Here is a 22,242-nt window from a genome sequence, read left to right as displayed (position 1 = left end):
AACAGGTACTGGGAAGTGCTATGAACAGCAATACTCCAGGCCAAAGGAACAGAGGTCCAGGGTGGACGGGTCGTGATATTAAATGAAATGAACGGGGAAGGCCTTTCTGAGACAGCAACATTTGAACAGGAGCCTGACAAGGTGAGGCAGTAAGTCACAGGTATATCTGGCAGAGAGCACTTCGGGTAGAGGGAGGAGCACGTGACATGTGGTAAGTGTTCAAGAAACCTATCTTAAGATAAAGAAGGTTTACACACTGGTGGCATTTAGTCAGACATAAAGGAGGAGTTCTTATCCACAATGATAAAATGCTAAAAGAAGCATCAAGTGAGGTTGTAGAATCTCCAAAGAGTTGCAGAAAGAGACAAAAACTGTGTTTCCCAGACTGTTTATCTTACCTCTTGAGGTCTTTAATGATGTTTTCAGATGAAAAGTCAGATGCTCATCATAGCCTGGCAAAATATACAGTGGAAGTCTGAAGTTTCTCGTTCTTCAGAAACACGAGAAGCTCTTCTCTAGTTTATTGGTCATATTACCTCTTTATAAGAGATCAGTAAGCTCAGTGGATAAAGAGGCCACAACTGGAAAAGCTAGATAAAGAGGGGGAAAGGTGGGCTTTAATGAAGATTGAATGTTCTGCCTGGTGCTCTCGTCATTAAATAACGTATTTACGTGATTGGTAAACCTTTCATTCATCCCTTTGTTCAGTAATTCCTGTATCAATCCCAGCACCAGGCATCAAGGCGACAGAGATAAATGAAATTTTCCTACCTCCAAGGAGCTCACAGTCTAGTGGAAAACACTGGTTCAGAGAAGTGGCATTGCATGATCTTAAGTGGCATTGTAGAGAATTTAAAATGCAGAGGTTGGGACAACCAATTCAGCTGGGGAATCAGAGAAAGTATATTTCAGCCAGGTCTTAAAGCAGTAAGGGAATCACAAAAGGCATATTGCAGCCAAGTCTTAAAGCATTAAGCATGAGTAATCTTGTGCATAGAAAGAAAGGATTGGTGTAGGGAAGATATTACAAGTACAAAGTACAGCAGAAACTGTGTAGGGAATGATGAAAAATCAGTGTGGCAGGAGCATTGAGCAGGGAGTAGTTGCCATCGGAGACTGGAAGGGGATGGTTTGGGGACAGACTGTAAAAGTCCTTAAGCACTAAGCAGGGGCATTTGGAATTTATTATTCAAGTAACAAGGAATCATGAAATACATGGTACTGGTTTTTCCGGGCTCTCCTTTTAGATTCATATTCCCCTAGCAAATAATTAAATTTCCCAAGTCATAAGGGTAGAGGCTGGATCTTCCCAGTCCCCAAGGGTGACTTAAGTCAGACTGAGTGCTTCAGAACCATGGCCACAGCGATTAGTTTCTGAGTGGCCATGTGACCCATTGTTTTAATGGAATCCTTACAAAAATGCTTTCTTCTGTGGAATTGTTAAGAGTAATGTAGGCTAGACTGCAAGCAGCCATAATGATCTCATGTGAATAAACTCAAAGAATGAAGCCAAAAAGAGATTATCAGAGGTAAAACATCATAAGACAGAGAGGACAAAAAGGATAGGATTGAGAAAGAGACACTTACTGATATTGTTAAATTATTAGATATAAATTATATCTGAAGACAGCCACCTTTTGGAAATCTATTCCATGAGCCAGTAAAGTCCACGATCATATTTGAGTTGTGCTGCCTCTCACTTCCGGTTGAAGAAGTGACTGACTAATCTAGGCAACACAAGTAGTGTATTAGTAAGGGGATGCTATAATCAGTTTCCCCTTGTCACTTAATGTGGTCCCAGATGCAGAATAGATGACAATTAAAAAAGGGACTAAACAAGTGAAAGGTGGACCACTATGGGGAGACCTCAAAAGAACCGGTAAAAGAAATGCAAATGTTTAGCATAACGATGTCTTATGCAACTATTTGCCAAATCTAACATCCCTAAATGGGAGAAATGAGAGGTGGCTGGATTCTGGATGTATTCGCTTTTAAGTTATATGCAGAGTCCAAGTGAAAGAAAGCATCAAGAGTGAAATATAGATTTTGGCTTGGAAAGACAAAGTAGCCATTTACTCAGATGGAGAAACATTGGGAGAAAAAAGTTAGGATGATTTAGGACATCTGGAATTTGATTCGCATGTATGAAGATTGAGATGCCTGTGATGACATGTACCAAATGGTACTTCGATATAAGAATCTGGAGTTCAAGAGAGAGCTCTGGGCTAAAAATGTACCATTTGTAGTCAGCAGCATAGAGATTGTCTAAAACCATGAGAATGTTTAAGGTTACCCAGCAATAAATATAAAGAAGGGCTGAGCCTTGGAAAATGAGGTGTAACCAACATGTGAGGATGAAGAGTAACCAATGGTGTGGATTAGTAACACAAAGAATAGGTGTCCTTGGAAACTGAAGAAAGGCGGGTGTTGGAGAGATGGATGAGTGATCAGCTATATAAATGCTGGTGATCATCTTAAGTGCCATGAATACAGGATTACTCAAGAGATATTAGTTGTTGCTCTTCTTGGTATTTGTCCTTAACTCAAAATAGAGCCTTTGGGGGTTGTTTACCTTAAAGGGGTTGTTTAGAGTCAGGTATTTAATAGGATTTAGGAACTAGGGATTTTAGATGTGCTGAGCCTAAAATTTGGAAGAAGAGCATCTATAGGTTGGATGTGACATGTTAACCTCCCCCGAATTTGAGAAGTCTCTGGGGGAATTTGTAACTTGAATAACTGTGGTGGTACAGAAAAGACACTGGATCCAAAGATGTGTTACAAAGTGTGACTTTTTTTGATGATAGAGGAATACTATTGGAAGACGAAAAAGCAATGCATTGCAGTGTAAAAAACTGGATAAGTTTCACCTACGTCTGAAGCCAATGCTTCTTTTTTAAATGTACATTTGGTATGTCCTTTCCTGACCCCACAATGCCAGTCACCATTGTAAGGTCGTTATGATTTCCCAGATACTGAGGTCTAATGTCCATGCCTTCTCTCTCTGTCCTATGGATCTTAAGGGTCTTATAACCTGGATATGCATACATGCACAAAAAAGATTCACAATTGCAAGCATCTTAAGCAATGAAGATGTTTCTTCTCACATTTGATAAAAAGCTTGAAAGGAAGTAGTTGCAGGGTTGCATGAGTCAGTATATAAAGAAGGCCAACAAAGAGCCAGGCTTTTTTCATCAGTTCTTCTCTGAAATTGTCAGTGTCAGCCATATTTGCCTTCATGGTCAGAAGATGGCTGCCACAGCTCTTACATCTGCCATCCTCTCACAAAAGCATTCAAAAGCAGAAAAAATAGATCCCTTTCCTTTTAGCCTTGGTCACTGTCATATATACACATATATACATATATATATACACATATACATGTACATATATATATATACACACATATACATATATATAAATGCTGATAGAATCTAAGCACCATGAATACATATGACTATGTATATGAATACATGAATATTCATTATATATATCTTTAAAGATTACATTTCTGGGAATCTCTGAGCTGACCACTGCTCAGGCTCCACTGGCTATTAGGAACTCACATGAGTTGCTTAGATTAGTCACAGGTCATTCCTTGGGGATAGAGAAGAGGTCCTCTTTCCCTCCACACAGTGCCATCTCTTACCAAAACAAAACGAGGATGCTTTTAACAAGAGACAAGGGAGTAGATGGCTGCTAGACAGGCTATTAACACCATCCGTCTTAGGAACTATGTCCATTCACCATATAAGTTTGGGATTTAGCTATGACATTGATTAAACCATGGGAGTAAATGAGACCATTCAGAACATCTGCATGAAGAGACCTGGTCCAAAGATAGCCACCTCCCCTATTTAAAAAATAATAATTAAGAAGAGGAGAAGGAGTCTGTGAGGGAGAGACAGAATGAGAACAGAGCTGGGAGAGGTGTTGGAGAGAGGAATGTTCTGGAAGCAGAAGCGGGAGCGCTTCCTTGTACAAGGGAATGGCCAATAGCGTTGAATGCCACAGAGACATCAAGCAGATGTGAGCCAAAAATACCCTCTATATTTAGCAACTGAGACATCACTAATGGCCCTATCAAGCACTTCATTAGACTCATGGGAGCAGATATCAGGAGGCAGGTGTATGAGAAGATGAAAGTAATTGACAGAGCTGAGAGAGGGTAAAATCTACTTTTTCAAAGACTTTAGCTATGAAGGTGGACTGTCATATGGTATTTTGAAAAGCACTACAGAAAGGTTTTGTATTTTATTTTCTTAAATTAAGGATGAGATGTTCTATTTTGGACTGATGTTTATAAAGACCAAGAGAAGAGGAAGATACGTGAATAAAGTCCATGATCCTTGCGGTTAAGAGTTAAGAATTCAATGCAAGAGTAGGATGATGAGACGTGAGTGGAGGATGAAGAATTCATGCCACAGCTAGTATTTTTTAAATTCATAATAATAATAATAATGTCAAGCCCAGTGAGGTTTTTGTTTTGTTTTGTTTTTGTTTTTTTGTCATTCTCTCTCTCTCTGTCTTTTTTTTTTAAACAGAGTTTCACTCTTGTTCCCCAGGCTGGAGCACGATGGCACGATCTTGACTCATCACAACCTCCACCTCCCAGGTTCAAGTGATTTTCCTGCCTCAGCCTCCTGAGTAGCTGAGATTACAGGTGTGCTCCACCATGCCTGGATAATTTTGTATTTTTAGTAGAGACGGTCTTTCTCCATGTTGGTCAGGCTGGTCTTGATCTCCCGACCTCAGGTGATCCACCTGCCTTGGCCTCTTCCCAAGGTGCTGGGATTACAGGCATGAGCCACCACACCCAGCCTTGTCATTCTCTTTTAAGCTCCTTATATATGTCATCTGAGTCCTCACATGTGCTTTGAGGGTGGCACTATCACTGAATGCATTTAATGTATGAGGTAATCCAAGTCCAATGATAGGCAGAGAGAGACAACCTCAACTTTCTCCGTGAAGCCGATTCCATTGGTCAAGAGAACAAGAGGGAGAGAACAGGGGTAGGGATAGAAGGTTTGACAAAAGGGGAAGGTCTTAGAAACAAATACAAGAGGCCTGAAAAAGGAGCTTCCTAGAGACCAATAAAAGGAACAAATAGCAGAACTGAGTGCCTAGCTGAGGTCAGAAACCAGAAATTTATAAGGACCCCAATCTGTATTCTCTGCCATGAGCTCCAGACCAGAATAAATGGATGATGCTATTCATCCTGGCTTGGGGACTGGTCTGTGAGTCTGTGATTTAGACTCAGTCCTCGTCCTGGTGCCTATGGCATAAACAGTTCCTGTTTTATGGCTTGCTTTTTCCTTTCCTCTAAGCAGGAATTCTAGAGTAAAAAAGCCCTTATTTCTAAAGCCCTTTCCCAAGCATTCATGGAAGCAGGTCCTCTCCCCCGACACTGTTAACAGGCACTTCCACTGGGATGAAAACTAAGAAACATTTTCTTCCCTAAATGACAGAAAAGAAGCTATCTTCTGCTTGATCAAGCTGTCTCTCACCTTTGATTTGCAAAGTAATAGTGGAACCTGCAGCCTCATCTCAAACGCTTCCTGCTCTTTTCTCTAGGGATAGAAGTAACCAAAGTGGTTGCTAAATACTGCTTTTTCTATGAGTTGTCAGAAAGAACATACAACACTTCTTTTTTTTTTTTCTTTTTTGCCTTTATTGTAGATTTTTGATTGTCCCAAGGCTGTTCCCATGATCTTAGAAACAAACTGGTGACAAAAACTCAGCCTCTAAAGATATTTAATGGTAAATATCCTCTGTTACAGAGACACAGGTGTAATTGAGTTGTAAACATAGAGGTAGATCTGCCAAACAGATTGGAGTTTTTTGAAATTTGGTGGGGAAGGGAGACCATGTCCCTCCATGATCCAGCACAGAACCGTGTTAAGGTTGATGTGTATTAGCCCATCTCTGCCTCTGTGGACCCACCATATTGGCAAGCAGGACCTGAGATAATGGTCTCTCAACCTTTCATGAACCACGATTTGTCATTTCTCCAACCCATTTCTAGTCTAATCCTGCAGTTACAGATCATTTCACTCTCTTGTTCCACGATATTTTATGTTTGTTCCAGGTAGACAGGAGCGGGGAAAAAGAAATTTTTGAAAAACTTAATATCAACTCTCCTCTCAAGTTGAGCTATAAAGGAAGGAGTTATCCAATATATTCAAAAGCCTAAGCTCCCTTTAATTATCAAATTCCAGATTTTTGTGTTTCCCCAGAAACCATCCTATCTTTTCCTGCTTACTGGCTAAACAGCTCTTGTACTAAGATGGGCATCTTTCTCCTATTACGGTTCATGAGGACAGTTTAATGGGACTTCTTGTTCACAACCTTTCTCTAGCACCTGGCATAGTGATGATATATAAATGTTTACCCAATAATAGAGGAATGAAATAAATGATGACGATTTCACAGCTCCTTGGCTTGGTTTAACAACTGTCACTGGCTAACATTCCTCCCGTGTCTAATTTAGTTGATTCTGAATAGAGATAATTGCTCATGGCTTCCTCAGGACACTGTCTTGCTCCTTACTCAAAGCTACTGCTCTAAGTCCCGATTGACAGATGAGATGTAGAGCCAGCCAGCCAAGGCAGTAGACAACTGTGAGCACTGATCCAACACATGCACAGGTCTAGGTCCACACACAGATGTGCTCTCTGCAGGACGCTGAAGCACTCTCAGCCCAGTATGATGAGTATTATCAGCACCCTCTGACTTTGGGAAGGCCATCAGAAAAAGTTGGACTGCACTCCAATGAGAGAAGCCTGGGGCCCATGCAGAATCACACATACACTTAAACCCTACCTCTTGAAAAAGCCACCCTCCTAATATTTTTAGAAACATTGAAAGACCAATATGTTAGGGAAAGCTATTTTTTTGGTAAGATTATTTATGAATTGATCTTTTTAAAATTTTACTTTAAGTTCTGGGATATATATGCTGAATGTGCAGGTTTGTTACATAGGTACACATGTGCCATGGTGGTTTGCTGCGCCTATCAACCCGTCATCTAGGTTTTAAGCCCCACATGCATTAGGTATTTGTCCCAATGCTCTCCCTCCCCTTTCCCTCCACCCTACAAGAGGCCCTGTGTGTGATGTTCCCCTCCCTGTGTCCATATGTTCTCATGGTTCAACTCCCACTTATGAGTGGGAACATGTGGCGTTTGGTTTTCTGTTTCTGTGTTAGTTTGCTGAGAATTATGGTTTCCAGCTTCATCCATGTTCCTTGGAACCAACCCAAATGCCCATCAAAGATAGACTGGATAAAGAAAAATGTGCCACATATACACCAGGGAATACTATGCAGCCATAAAAAAGAATGAGTTCATGTCCTTTGTGGGCCAAAGCTACTTTTAAGTACACTTGAGTTATCTCCTGAGTCTCTGATTTGAGGATAGTGGGAAGGGCACAGGGCCAGAAGTCAGTAGATCCAGGTTAGAAGCCTTGCTCTTCTGTGTTATCTTAGGCAAGACAAGGTAATTCCTAATTTTGCATCTGTACATTGAAGACATATTACATGAATTCTGAGGGTTCTTTACACCACATTTCTCAGCCCCACTATTGACCTGCACTTGGATTCCTGCAGCAACTTTTCCTAGTGCTCAGTGGTACCCTAAATGTCCTCTCTGACTTTCCATTGCCTTTTTTTTTCTCAAAATAGCCTGCCCTGGAAGAAGAGAGATAGGTTCCCCAGGTTCATGGGATAGGTAATCTGACTTCTTTGTAACAGGAGGTTTCTCTCAGGGGAGACCATGTGATATGTGGTGCTGGAAGGAAAGAATAAAGAGGAAGAAGCTAAATAGGGACATAAGCTATCCCTGGAAGGTTTCATCGGGGAAGCTTGCTAGGGAGCACTTTCTGGGGCCAGAGGGTTAGTAAGAGAAATCTCTATCGTCCCAGGTTTGGGTCTGAATGCAGATCTCTACTTTCTCCTGGAAGAGAACCATGGAATGGGTTTGTGATGTTTGAGATGGACCAGATTGAGAAGTATTAACACTACAGAGCTCCGTATCTCATGCTCAGGCCTTATTCCCCCAAATTGTTACAGCAACAGGGAGTTACAAGTTCACTCAGAGCAGAAAGAAGCTGTGAGGAAGATCTTCCTGATCCCCGAACATGAAAGGCTGTTGCAGTCCTAGTCTGTTCACAGCCTCATGGAGGGCTTCCCATGTCCATATTGACTGCAACTAAAACGGAATATCAATTCTCCTGCCTGTTTCAAAATAATTCTTTTCCACGCAGTCCAGAATGATTAGACAGGATCACAGCTATTCAAACGGACCTTCCCTGGGCTTAGGAAAATACCCTTTCAAATCATGTTTACTACTATTACTAGGGCAGCCTGTAATGTCACTTCCTGCTCCCATTATTCTGAGCCAGCCACTTTGTGGTTTCACTTCAGTCCTTATCTTCCTTTGAAAGTTTGGAAAGTCTCCTGTATACCCAAGTCCTCAGAGTCCCCATCTTTAAAATGTGTCTGTAAGACTTGATTGTCCCTGAGCTAGAGGCCAAGTCTGCCTTATATTTTAATTAAATTAAAGCTGTGCATTGTGCAAGTCTGTTTTAATTTGAACTATTACCTATTTTAGCACATTTTCAGAAAAGGTGAATTTCTAGTGGTTTGATATTTCCTCCTTGATAATGAGTCAAAAACTAGCTGACACCTAAGAGTGTCATCAAAGACACCCCTTGACCTTGGACCAAGGACAATATCAGGGAAACCAAAGGAGTCTGGGAGGATTTATGTTCCTCATTAACAGCTTGGCTATGCTCACTTAACAAAACGAGATAGCATCTTCCCTTCCAGGCAAATATTTTTCTGGATTACCACGTTCTTTATGCACATCTCTCTGTCTTTTTTCCCAAATATTTATCTTCCTAATTACCTAATTATGGTTGTTATCTTTTCTTTTGGTAGGTTCTTCCGCTTTGTGCTTTGTAAGAGTTGTCTTATGATTTGGGATGAGAATAAATGCTGCTGAGTGTGGTCTTTATTGCCACAAGTACTTGGCAGTCTTTCCTTCCCCCTAGTTGGTTATCCTCCGCATCACCTCCCCCTACCCTGCCCCATCTCGTGTGCATTCTGTGTGTCCCTCCTCATTTAGCCTAAGTCCATGTCCATCTTCCCCATTGGGTTGAGAGTGCCAAGAGTCAAGTGTCAAGGTGAGTCAGCTTTGCTCCTCCCCATAGCTCTTCCTGTTGCCACCTGGTCACTCTTATAGATGTGTATGTGAATTAAAGACTAAATAAAACATCATGGCTTCTAGTGCAGCATTGTTTTCCCATAGCCCTAGGACACTAGAGATTTTTGCTTATCCTCCATTCATGCATATACATTTTCTTAGCCTTGATTTCCTGCCTTGATGACAGAAAATGCACTATTATTACTTCGTCATGTAAGACATTTCATAATTATAGAAAGGGGTTCCATGTATCTCTTATGTCTGAACATGACAACTCTACATTCTTTTGAGAAACTAGGAAATGCATGAACTCATCTCTTTTCATCCTTATTTGTTACAGAAAGAACCTAAGGAGATTCCTCAATCCCAACTCATTTCTGGAAAACCACGAGAGCTCTTCTTAAGGATGTGCCCTGCTTCCCAACCGTCTTTGTCTTCCATGTAAACTTTTGGGAATCAGAGCTTCAAGCACTGAATACATAGGCTGAAAGCTCAAAAACATCACCCTCACCGTCATTTCAAGAGAATATGTTTGGCTCTGTATGAATGAATCTCAAAGCCTTGTTATATCTGAAAGAGCCTTGGGTATGCAGCAAGAGAAAGGCCATGGTGAGGAGAACCCGTCTACAAATTCGGTGGAGAAGAGACCCTGTCTTTGGGTAGAGGAGAAGGTTTTGCATTTGTGTGTCTGAAATTCAGCCCCTTCAATGTCATTTATAGAGAGCTCTTCTTGTGGCCTTGGCTTTAAGCCAATCAATGGTGCTTCACTTCTCTTAGCACTCTCATCATTGTTTGGTCTCAGCAAAACAGCGCTTTCACCTGAACATACTCCCTGGAACGCTATAAAGGCATGTTGTTCTGGAAGGGGTTTTGGGAACTCCTTTTCTCCTTTTCCTCTTCATTCTTCTTAATCTTCTTCACAATTATCTTCTTCACCATCATCATCACCATGATCACCTTTATCACCATCAGCTCTGCAGTATCATCGCCATCACCATCCTCATCATTATCTTTTCACTAGCAGCTCCGTATCATCATCACATTGCATCACCATCATCATCCTTATCACCATTAACTCCACAGATATTATAATCATCACCATCACCAGCATCCTCATCACCATCAGCTCTGCATCTTCATCATTGTCATCATCTTCACCATTGTTACCACTATCATCATCACTATCATCACCATCACCACCATCACTATCACCATCATCACCATCAGTTCTGCATCATCATCACCATCATCATCATCCTTATCACATTAGCTCCACAGATCATCATCACCATCACCACAATCACCATCAGCTCTGCATCATCATATCCAACATCACCATCCTTATCACATTAGCTCCACAGATCATCATCATCACCATCACCACCATCATCACCATCAGCTCTGCATCATCATATCCATCATCATCACCCTTATCACATTAGCTCCACAGATCATCATCATCACCATCACCACCATCACCATCACCATCATCCCCAACAGCTCTGCATCATCACTATCAACATCCTTATCATATTAGCTCCACAGATCATCATTATCACCATCATCATCACTTATCACCATCATCACCATCATCTACATCATCATCAGCACTTTACTTCGTGTTAATGAAGTACTTTATTCTTTTCAAATACTTTCCCATCTATTAACTCAATGTGATCATCAGAAAAACCCTGGGTGGTATGCCAATAGGAATTAAATATACTTATGTTACAGATATGAAAACTATCATTCATACTGATAAATGTAATTGTCCAAGACAAAAACAGAGGCAAGGATAAAACCCTGTGATCTCTCTTCTGACTGGAGTGAGGCAATGGAGAAGTGTTCTTTGTGAAGTAAAGAGGTGGGCAAATGAGAGGGGAAAAGATTTGCGGCCTTGAAGAAGTGAGGCTCAGATTGGACTTCTATTACTAAGGGATTGAGCAGGCCACACTCTCCTGAACTTAAAATTTGATCTGAGCGGTTCCTAAAAATTGCAGAGAATCCCAAAGAAGGGTCACATCTTTACAACTCTGAAGTCATGGTTTTTGTATACAGTTTTAAAGATAGATCGGCTGCTGAGTGCTTTTGATTATTATTGTGTTTTGAACTGGTAGGTCTACATCACAGTGTCAAGGCTTTCACATCTTTCAGGTACAGAATTATATTGGCAGAAAGAGATGAATACAGAAGCAACGACAGCTGCAGTATTTGGGAGGATGAATTCTCCTTTTTCCATCTCTGAACCACACACAGCAGCCTTCCCAGAGCCATGAATCATCCATTCGAGGGAAAGGAGGGGGATAGAAAATTAAACATAATTTATGCTTTGCTAATTGAAATCAAATACAAAATTCAATCTCCTGTGAGTTGCAATGCTCACGTTTAAATAGGGTGGAAATATTATTAACCTGACTCTATTTCAGCAAGTTGACTTAGCTTTTCTGGATAGAAAATAATTCCTTCGTCAAGTCTCCACATGGCAGAAGGGGACATGGCTAAGTGGCTCACTCCCAGAGTGACAAGGATCATACTAGAGTAGACACTGAAGAAAATGGACCTTAAACATGTCAAATTTGCATTTCTTTTCAGAACCATGAGTTTTCAAGGGTAACACCAAACACTGTTAAATATAAAATCCCCAAGATCCCAAGGCTTAGCCCTCTGCCCTCTTTCTCCAGGGAATTTTAACGTACTGTAGTATGCAAGGATGTATAAATAATTGAAGGGGGATTTTTCACTTTTATTTCCCAGGTGAAGTGGCTTATTCACTATTGGCTAACCATATTGCAAAGTGGATTTGCTTTTCCAAAATATTTTGTTTTTGGAAAATAAATATATTTGGAAATTTTTTCCAAAATATATTTTGGAAACATATTTATGTGAGGACACATGTTTAGTAGCTTTCTTTGGAGGCAAGTCTGAGTGTTCTGGTTTTATAAAGACACATAGACAATCAGGGAGATGGAAAATGGAGAGTAGGTGTGACTGAGGGTCCAAATGAATATGTGTCTGCCCAGAATGGAGGTGATGAGAGTAAGCTAGATTAATAGGTCACTTATTTCTCTAAAGGATTGCTACAACTAGATTCTCCTCCTATTGTCTAAGTTATATGGGCAACAGTTAACCTTCTTCCCATTGAACTCCAAAAAGGCACATGTTTCTGCAGGGAAGCCATAACACTGTGGAGGTCACCTGTCTTGGAAATAATTACCAAAAAAGAAAAAGCATAAAAGTAGGTAGGAGGGAGGGAGGGAGAGGAGGCAAAGAAATACATAGACAAGCCTTTTCCTCCAGTTGCTTTCCATTTCAGCTTCCCTAAGAATATTTTTGAAAGGATGAATTCCTAAGCCTCACCTTAGAGTTTCTGATTCACTAACAGGTCTGAAACAGCTCTGGAAGCTGTAGCTTGAAGACTCTGTGGCTGACTCTGATGGGTGGTAAGGGCTGAAACTCACTCGCTCCTTGCTCTGCTTGTGAAAGCAAACCCCCCATAAGTCCCACGGTTTGCCCTTCTAAATAAGTGTGCATCTTCTTCTATCAAATGTATATGTATGCATTTTGATCTGTTTCTTCTTTTACGTTGGTAGTGCAGGTATAGCTGTTGCCTTCGGCTCAATACCTGCTTTATTGTTTGGAAACATCATTTGTAAGGCTGTTTATGAATCCGGCTTATTGGTCCATTCCTTGCTGCACCTCTTTTAGAACCCACCTGCTTTGTACTATTGCAAGATTCATTGTACTTTGCAGACAGAACCTTCTGACGTTTCTTGAATCTGGGACTTTCTGGCCATCCCAGAGAGTGGATGCTTCTGCCATTCCAGGGTAGGGGTAAGGATGAGGGTGATCAACATAAACACACCACTGAAACATTAATCAGGTTGCATTAAGCTTTATAACAACACGGTTTTCATATAGCGGGAGAAATGACAGTTTAATAACAGCTGAACAGATTTAACTCCCCCCACTCATACAAATTTCCAGTTTTACTAGAACAATTTCTGGTTTTGGAGATCTGTGAACAAGTGCTTTATGTCAAATGGTGCTTTTTAGTTGAATCAAACTGATGGGAAGGGACACTTCATTCAGCAGCCCTTAGTGGGGGTGTCTGCAGACAGCCCTTGCTCACCCCCAATTCCCATAAACTGGATCTGATGAATGGACTCAGCCCTCTCGCCACTACCCCACTCTGTCATTTCTAAATAAAGAATATGAAGCCTGAGGAGGTGGTAGGGGGGCACATAGAAGAAGTGTGACTGCTCCTCTCCCCAATACATGGCTAAGGGTTATTCCTAATAACAGACGTGTCAACTCTCGGGTCTTTGTCCTTCTGGGGACCCTAGGAAACATGCCTCAAACCACAGTGCTTGGGAGAGATGGGCTTCAGGTAAAGCAACCTCCCACCAAAAGGACAGGATTTCTTCTTTTACCCCAAGATGTGGCCACTCATCTCTGCCAACCTCAGAGCTCTGACCTCAGCTACAATTACCCTACTCTTAGAGCAGCCCAGTGGGCCTGATCTGAACACAAGGGCATATGCTAAGCTTCTCCACAACCCAGGATATTCATGAAGAGTGAGACCCAACCCCATTTAGAGGGCTCTTGGAAAGAAGGCTTTGAGGGGCGTCAGCTTTTAGTTTCCTTTTTGTTTGTTTTATGTGTGTGGGTGTGCTTTTGGTGAGGAACATGCATGCCTCTGCCTTCACGATGTGGGGTGGGAGGAAGTCAGGGGTTGTGGGATGAGGCCTTTAAAGAGAAGACTAGAAACACCTTAGAGGGAGGGCCTTGCTCCCTAGGAGTCCTGGAGCACGCAGCCACAAAGTGCATTCTGGAGAGAAGCCCAGGCAGAAGTTTAGACAGCAGGTGCCCAGGACAGATACAGGGCTAGAACCCTGGCTCCCCAAACTAAAGGGAGAACCCCCATAAGTAGACCTTTTTTGTCATTCACATAAACATTAATAGCACTGTCTCTGACATTGACAGCTATTTATCCTCTGTCTTCAGGCTAGATTAACCAACAGAAGAGAAGAATTAACAGCAGGTTCTGGTGGCCATCTGGTCAACCAGATGCTGCTGCCCAGATGGGCCTGGTTCTTCCATGGGGATGCCGTGGGATCCACCTGCTTGCCTCGACTAACAGCACTAGAGGCAATGTGGGCTGCATGAAGGAGGAGGAGATCTACTTGGCACTCCAGTAAGTGAAGCTGCAGAAGCTGGGGTATTCAAGGACTCTGGCAAGGAGCCTCCTTAGCCATTCACTAGCCTTCCTCTGCCTCTCTAGCCTCATTTATCACCCTCTTCCTGTTCCCACTGAAAATCTTGACCAGTCATTTGGTAAAACATCATATTGAAGGGTTTGTAGAATTTCCTCAGTCTGTGGATGACATCTGGGTCAATGCGAGGGTGAGTCCGACCTTTGCTCTTGCCTAAGCACCTCGGGGCACTGCTGTCTTCTGGCTTCTTTAGGCAAGGGAACCCCTTGGTTTTGTTGAAATAGAAATGCTTCTCAGTCACAACACGTTTGAGGCCTAGAAAATCCTGTACTTTGGCCATTTCCCCAGCGGGGTCCACAATGAGTCGCTCACCACTGACAAAGAGGATCTGGGAGAGAGGGAAATACTGGAGCCAGTTTTCCAGGTGCAGAGCATAGATCCCTATCCGAATGGCACTCCAGGAAGCGTCTATCAGCCCGAGGGTCCGGTTTTTGAAGGCCAGCACCTCAAAGGTGGGGATCTCGGGTTTCTTTGACAGTGTCTGCGTGTAGTCAGAGATGGCCCTGGTCACGGGATTTCTCACCACCACAATCAGTTTGATGTCCTTGGCCATGGAGTGAATGCGCTTGGGAGCCTCATTTGTCACAAAGTAACTTGGAGTTTTCTCCATGGTTATTTGCCCATCCAGAGTCTTGGGCATCACATTTCTAGGAGAGGGAGGAAAAAGGAAGAGAATGGTTATTCCTATCCGGAAATACTGTAACTTCTCTGTACAAAATGTGTAATATAAACAACCTAGTTCGAAACCACCCAATGAAATTGATAAACACTCAGAAGTTCTTCTCACCTACGTGTCCCAACTACAGTTTTATCTTATTTTGACTGCGTATTATCAGACAAGGGGACATAAGGCATTTGCATTCTCTCCTGGGAACCTTATATTCCCTGGTTTGAAAAGGCTGTTCTACCTCTTACCAGTTACGTTTAACCTAGATACACCCTTGATTTCTCTACATATTAGATTTCTCTATATATTTCATTATCTCTCTGAAATGGAGATAATGAAAGCACCGACTTCACACTGTAGTACAAGGATTAAGGGAGATAATGCTTAGAAAGCATTGAGCAATGAAGCTGGCATATGTAAGAGCTCAATACATTAAGGACATTATTATTGTTGTAGTCGTTTTGAGAAAAATCTTTGAGCCCAACAAGACCTCAAAGCTTACTGAGTCCAGGATTGGCGAACTACCTCCTGCCTTCTGTTTTCGTATAACTCACAGCTAAGAATGATTTGTAATCTCTGAATCGTCGTGGGGTGGGGGGAACAAAAATGACACTAATAAAACATTTTATGATGCATGAAAATTATACAGAATTCAAATTTCAAAGTTTATAGATCCAGTTCCATTGGAACACAGCCACACTCATTCATTTACATATTCATCTAGCCTGCTTTTACACTAACACAGCAGAGCTGAGGAGGTCAGACAGAGACCATAAGGCCTAAAGGGCCTGAGGTATTTACTCTTTGTTCCTTTAAGAAAGAATCTGCTGATCCCCAACTTGATCCAAAGGCATTATTGTGCAAGTGAGAAAACTGAAGCCCAGGGGCGGGGAATAAACATGGAAATCAGACAGGCTTTGTGATCTCAGCAAATTGAATTACATCTTTGAGGTTTATTATTCTTGTTTGTAAAATCCTAAAACCTACCTCAAATTTGGTTGAGAGTAAAACAACATGTAAGATGAAAGATGTAGCATAGGTCTGGTTCAATATATGGAATTTTATTCTTTCTCTGCTCTTAGAATAGCCCAGCAAGCCACTGACAGATCCCATACCAGGGTCCATATCACTTAGTTCCCTTGCTAAGGTTGCTCCTCCACTCCCATCCCTCCATCCAAGTTTGCTTCCAGAATGACCTTATCTTATTTGGGAGCTCCAAGATATTAATATTAAGGGGGTTCCATGCCATTTTCCCCTAATCTGAATGTGGCAGGCTTATCAATGCTAAAATGAAGCTTAGGATGCTATTATACAGTCAATTCGCTATAGGCATATGTAGCCCAAAGTTAATTGATGATAAACCTGTTCAATACCTGTCAGTACAGCAGGCCATCTGCCACCATGTGCTCCGTTAAGTCTATTCACTTCTGCGCCTTGCACCAAAGTGGTACATTTAGGATTACACAAGACCTCTTTGTTATGATGACACGCTTTTAAATGTCTTAGCTAATAAAACTTAATACAGATGAAGATCCCCTAGCTTCTCCTACCATAATTAAATTTATTTACTATCGCGTGTGTAGAGAAAGAATGACTTTTCTTTTATCTCTAACTCACATGCTCTGTCAATAATTAATTGCAACTGGGTTTTGAGCTTTCTCAGCAAGCACTTTTATGAGGCAAGAGGAATTTGCCTCGTAGAGAAATTCACAAAGAGCTGGATGTTGTTAGGGTGTAATGGTTGGGCAGCGTGGTGTTTTCAGATCAAAGCAATAGCCCTGGCCATAAACACCATGCTCATCTTAGAGTGACATATTCTTCAAAGTGGTTTGAATGTCTTTATGTGTGTGTCTGTTTGGTTCTCACCAGATCAATTTGTCTAATTTGGAGGAACAAGGCTAAGAAACAGCCCCTGGGAATCGAATTTGCCTGAATAAGAATTTCGATTACCCATGCTATTTTGATGAAGTTACTTAACCCATCTGAGCCTTAATTTTTCATCAGAGAAAATAGGGTTAATAGAAGGCCATGCCTCATGGGATTGTAATGGAGATTAAATGTCATAATGCAGGCAAATCAATTAGGATCATGCCCATTCAGTGTCAGAATTCTTTTTAACTTAAGTCAGCTGGCCAAAATCAGGTTTATTCTTACAGGAATTCTTACAGAAGGACAAGGGAAAAAAAAATACTTCATTTGGCCAAATGGAAAAGGCTGAAAAACATGGGAACTAAGAAACTGATCTAGAAAAAAGTACACTGTAATTCATACCAATATCATCAATTACACTTCCTGATCTGGAGGCTAGTGTCCACAAGGGAACTACCATTAGTTCAGCCTGAGTATAGGAAATACATTGACAACTTATTTTTATTTCAAGTGGAGAGTTATAGTCCCTTGTTTTATTATGCAACTCATATTATAAAAATATTGGATAAATCTTGATGCAAAAACACATCACCTAAAAACAGCTATTTTTACATGACTTTTTTCAGATTTTAGTTCCTCTGATGTATTTTTCTGTGTTATTTTGTCACATTTTTCTTTAGCGTAGGAGCAGCTGCTCGGCTTTTCTTTTCACCCATTCTTCACCTTTCCCTTCTTAGCCCTCAATGTTTGTCTTTGCAATGAGTCCCATTCAGATTCGTCTCCTTTACTTCAGCTGATTGACAACCTGTCAAGATATTTGTGGATCTTGAGTATTTTATCTGACACATCTGGTATAAAATGGTACCAAACGTATAAGCTGGTAGATTTAGGAGAGTAGATGTGTGCCTAGCTCAGTGCTTACTGCAAAAGGAAGTAAGAGAAGGCATTGCAAAAGGCTTTGGAGATGGTAGAGGGGAGCAGAGGAACCTAAATGGCTTTGACCATCATGCTACCTATGAATTTGGAAAGTATATACTTTAGGAGAGTTTCTGAATTTAGGGCACACATGGGAAGACTCTCTCATTGAGCCACTATTCAGCCAATGTGGCATGAGTTATCCAGTTATTGTGTCAGTAAGAAGGTATCCAGTACTTGCTCAAAATCTATAAAAGACAAAGTTCCCTTTCCTCAAAATGATTCTGAATCAGTTATAGTCATTCATTCCTTCATTCCATAAATAATCACTTATGGGGAATGTAACAGTAAGCAAAACTGATGCAGTCCCTTACTCTACTAAGCTACCAGTCTAGCTCCCACAGCTGAAACATAAAGAGCTTTTATAGTATCACATAATGAACTACTTAAATCAACAGAGCAGGCATCATTATTACTCCAGTTTTACAGAGAAGGAAACAGGACCGGAAGCTAAAGATATGTTTTAAAATCTCACTATGTGTGTATTTTGTTTCTAAGTTGAGTGGCTGAGAGAGAATAATTGAACACGAGGATCAGTGCCTAATATCAAGTCCTGGCAAATAACAGGTTCTCAAAGCGTATCTGTTGAGTGAATAGATGGGTGAACGACAAGCCATTTATCTCCACTCCTAAGTGTGGGTCAGTCCTAGCGCTAGGTTTTTGTTGCGATAGGTTTTGATGCCCTAATCTTACTTTTCTCCACTTTCATCTCCTCACCAGGGCTCTCACCTGGGCTTCTGATCCAGTAACTACTTCCAAACCATGCTGGACTCCCTCTTCCTATAAGATTAGAGGAGGCATCTCGCCTATGGATAGGACCAAACCCCCTACTAACCTGGGCTTTGGATTTTATTCCCTTCCAAGCTTTCAGGCACTTTTGCTCTCAATTTTTCTTCTCTCTTCTAGGTTTTAAGTAAGTTCATTTCAACTGTATCTGACAGTTCAATATACTCATGTTCTCATATCTTGGTGTGCATGAGGAATGGAAAGAAAGCCAATAATGCTGGAGGGGAGTGAGCAAAGGTAAGAGAGTCAGAAAATAGGGTCAGGGAGATGGACAGGGAATAGACCATGGAGGGCCTCATGGGCCATGGGAAAGACACTGGAATTGTTTTCCTTATGTGATGAGAAGCCACAGAAGAATATCACACAGGAGATGATACAATTTACACCTATTTTTCTCTTTTCTGGTAACTTTGTTGAGAAAATATAGGAGTGTGGCAGAGGTAGAAGGAAAGTAATCTGCTAAGAGACCATTTCAGGAGAGAAAGAGAGAAATGGTAGGGGCCTGAGTGTAGGTGGAGAAGGCAACCCGGAAAAAGAGCTCAGCATAGGAATAGATTTTAACATAAGTCCGGCAGTCCTTAATGATGGGTGGGAGGTACGTGCAAGAGAAAGAGAAGCATCACAGATGACACCAAGATTGTTGGCCTGTACCAGTGGCTACATGGTAGCATGGTTTACTGATGTGGACACTACTGGGAACAGGGCAGCTTTTAGGGGAAGATACCACGTCTGATTTCAGACTTGTAATATGAAATACCTCCTCTACGCCCAGGTGGAGGGACTGAGTAATCATGTTGATACCAGAGGCTGAAATCCAAGGGAGATCCAGATAAGAAGTGGACATCTATGTCATGTGCTCATGTTCCACCTGCCAGGTAGTAGGGAGAAGAATGTCTGCCCTCTTTACCTGGGCTGGAAGGAGATGTGACTGCCCTTTGCCTACATTGGGAGTTCTCTCAAAAAGGAAAGGCGTTCAGATGCTAGGTGTGCAAAAAAATTTGTTTTGTTCCATTACAAAGATGTTCATGAAGTTCTTTTAATTTCCAGAATCCTTGTTAACTACCTGCATTACAGAGCTTACAATAATGTTATAATGTGGTTTATTTCCATGCCCCTCATGGCTAGTTTCAGTTCTTTGGGGCCATAGGCAAAGATTCATTCAGCTTTGCATCCCCAGTGCCAAACGTAGTGTCTGACACGTACTGGCTACTCCATTACTATCTGTGGTTATTGGATGAAAAACAAATGACATTCCAATGAATACATGGTCCCTGGAAGTCAGGAGAATTGGGGGCAGTTTGCAGGACATGCCTCATCTAAGTAGGTGTTCTGTGTATGGGGTTCAGCTTTTCTGAGTTTCCTCCCATCCTTGTCTGAAAGACCATGCACTTCAGCATGGACCATATGGTGAGAAAACACTGCATCTGGGCTTGGCACAGCTCGTTAACAGTATCTTGGGCGCTCAGAGCAGCCGTGACATCAGCGTCAACACACAGTCCTGAAGCGAGAATCATTCCACAAGATCACACATCTGCTCTCACAGCCCCAAATGTTTATGAGACACTCTCCAACTCACTCACCCTGTCCCCACTGCACTCTCCTGGTCCTAGTGCTTTTCTAAGAACAACCCAGTTGTTTTCTATAAAGAGTTAGGGTCTCACTTTGTTGCCCAGACCGGAATACAGTGGTGCGATGATGGCTCACTACAACCGTGAGTTCCTGGAGCACAGCCACTTTTGAATGCACATCACTCTCTGGGGTCCTCATAGGAAACAGTGGTAACAGTAGTTTACATGCAGTCTAGACTGAGCACAGCCATTCATTGAGCACTCACTCCCCGCTATGTTCTGAGGCTGAGAGTTTGAATTCTGAAGCCAGACTGATGTCCTTAAGCATTTTCAGAAATTGGACTCACCAGCCCAGTAGTTAAGAGCAGAGACTCCAGGAGCTAGACTTACCAAGTTTGCGTCCACTGATTGCCTGTGTGATCCTGGGCAAATTACTTAAGTAATATGGGTCTATTTTATTATTCAAAAACCAGGCATCACACTAACAGTACCCTTCTCATGGGGGAGTCTGAGAGGATGAAATGAGTTAACATCTAGAAGAGTGACTCTCATATAGTAAATTCTCAATGCAGTAGCTATTATTTTTTGAAACAACTCTTTAAATAAGGTTTTATTATAAACCCCACTTTAGGGATCAGGAAACTGAGACCCAGTGAGATGGATTAATTTACCAAAAGCCACAAGACGTGGAGTCAGAATTCAATCCAAGTCTGTCTGACACCATAGCCAAAGCTCTTGGCTACTGCCTGACAATGCTTAACCAAAACTATAAAACCTCAGCAAGGTTACATGACTGGCCCAAGGTCGCTCTGCTTGTAGGTGGCAAAATTGAATCTTAAAAGGAGCACATTATGTGTGCTGCAGAGCTGAGCTATCCGTGACTTACCACTGGGAGTTACAGAAACCCAGACCAGAATCCCTAGGAATTCTTGCCAGATCAAGCTACATCATTCAATTTGTGATATCTCTCTCCAGGGCCTCCTCAATTGAAGCAAATGGATACCATCATGAATGTCAAGGGAGAAAGCAATCACCCGTATTAGATATAAAGTGCCCATTCTCTCTGGAAGGGTCAGGAGCACAGCTTGCCTTTGGCTTGCCTGAATTAGAGGTGTGTGGAAATCTTACATTTTCACAAATGCATTATCCAGTGGAACAAATGGTGCATAAATTAGCAATATTTTCTGAGCCCTGACGAGGAACCCAAGAGGATGGTTGGTAGAGCAAGGGCATGGGGTGAAGCAGGGCCAGTTCCCCTACACAGAAGAAAGAAACTCACCTAAATTTCAATGGAGCAGCTGCTTACTTGCCAAGCACCAAGCAAGGCAATTTCAAGTATTGTCCTGGTTAAGTCTCACAAGTACCATACAATTCACTGAGTCCATCACAGAGATAAAATACTGGGAGTCAGAAAGACAAAGAACCTTGTCCAGGGATGCATAGCCGGGACCTTGCCCTGCCTAGTTATACTGGAAAGTTCATTGTGCTTTTCAAACCAAAATTCATGCATTCTGAAATCCTGAGGGAAGGTCATACCATTTGGTGACCACATTCTTAAACAGAAACCCAAGAACAGGAGCTGTACATACAGCCGTGAGGCTCTAGGGCTTTCAGCAAAATTGCACCCAAGAAAGAAGGAATCCCGAGTTATGGTTCTGACTAAATAGCTAACTTGCTGAATCAAGTCAGAACAGAGACTTTCCCTCCCTGGACCTCAAATTGCTTTGCAACAAGAGGGTCGAGTTAATAGATAGTCCCATTAATTCCACTGAGTATTGATTAGTGCTTATTATGTACCAGCTATGAGGTATATGTTGATGATCAAGCAGGCATGGTCCCTGCCCTTCTGTATGTTTTTGAATGAAAGACCTGCATATCCCATTTAGTAAAGCGACCTGTGCTTCA

General features: G+C 41.8%; 1 protein-coding gene across 8 annotated transcripts in view; it reads right to left on the bottom strand.

Annotated features, from left to right (window-relative positions):
* Positions 1–13,075: 13,075 nt before the first annotated feature.
* HS3ST4 (heparan sulfate-glucosamine 3-sulfotransferase 4) overlaps positions 13,076–22,242 on the bottom strand; it is a 900,746-nt gene continuing 891,579 nt past the window's right edge. For all 8 annotated transcript variants that reach the window (XM_078344971.1, XM_078344972.1, XM_078344975.1 and 5 more), the window contains one exon: positions 13,076–15,119. In XM_078344971.1, the coding sequence (XP_078201097.1) occupies positions 14,483–15,119 (637 nt within the window). In that variant the 3' untranslated portion in view covers positions 13,076–14,482. The remainder of the gene's footprint in view (positions 15,120–22,242) is intronic.

Source organism: Callithrix jacchus, chromosome 12 (assembly GCF_049354715.1).
Source record: "Callithrix jacchus isolate 240 chromosome 12, calJac240_pri, whole genome shotgun sequence".
Classification (NCBI taxonomy): Eukaryota; Metazoa; Chordata; class Mammalia; order Primates; family Cebidae; genus Callithrix; species Callithrix jacchus.
The sequence above is the reverse complement of the archived record's forward strand: the minus strand, read 5'-3'. Positions and strand labels throughout refer to the sequence as shown.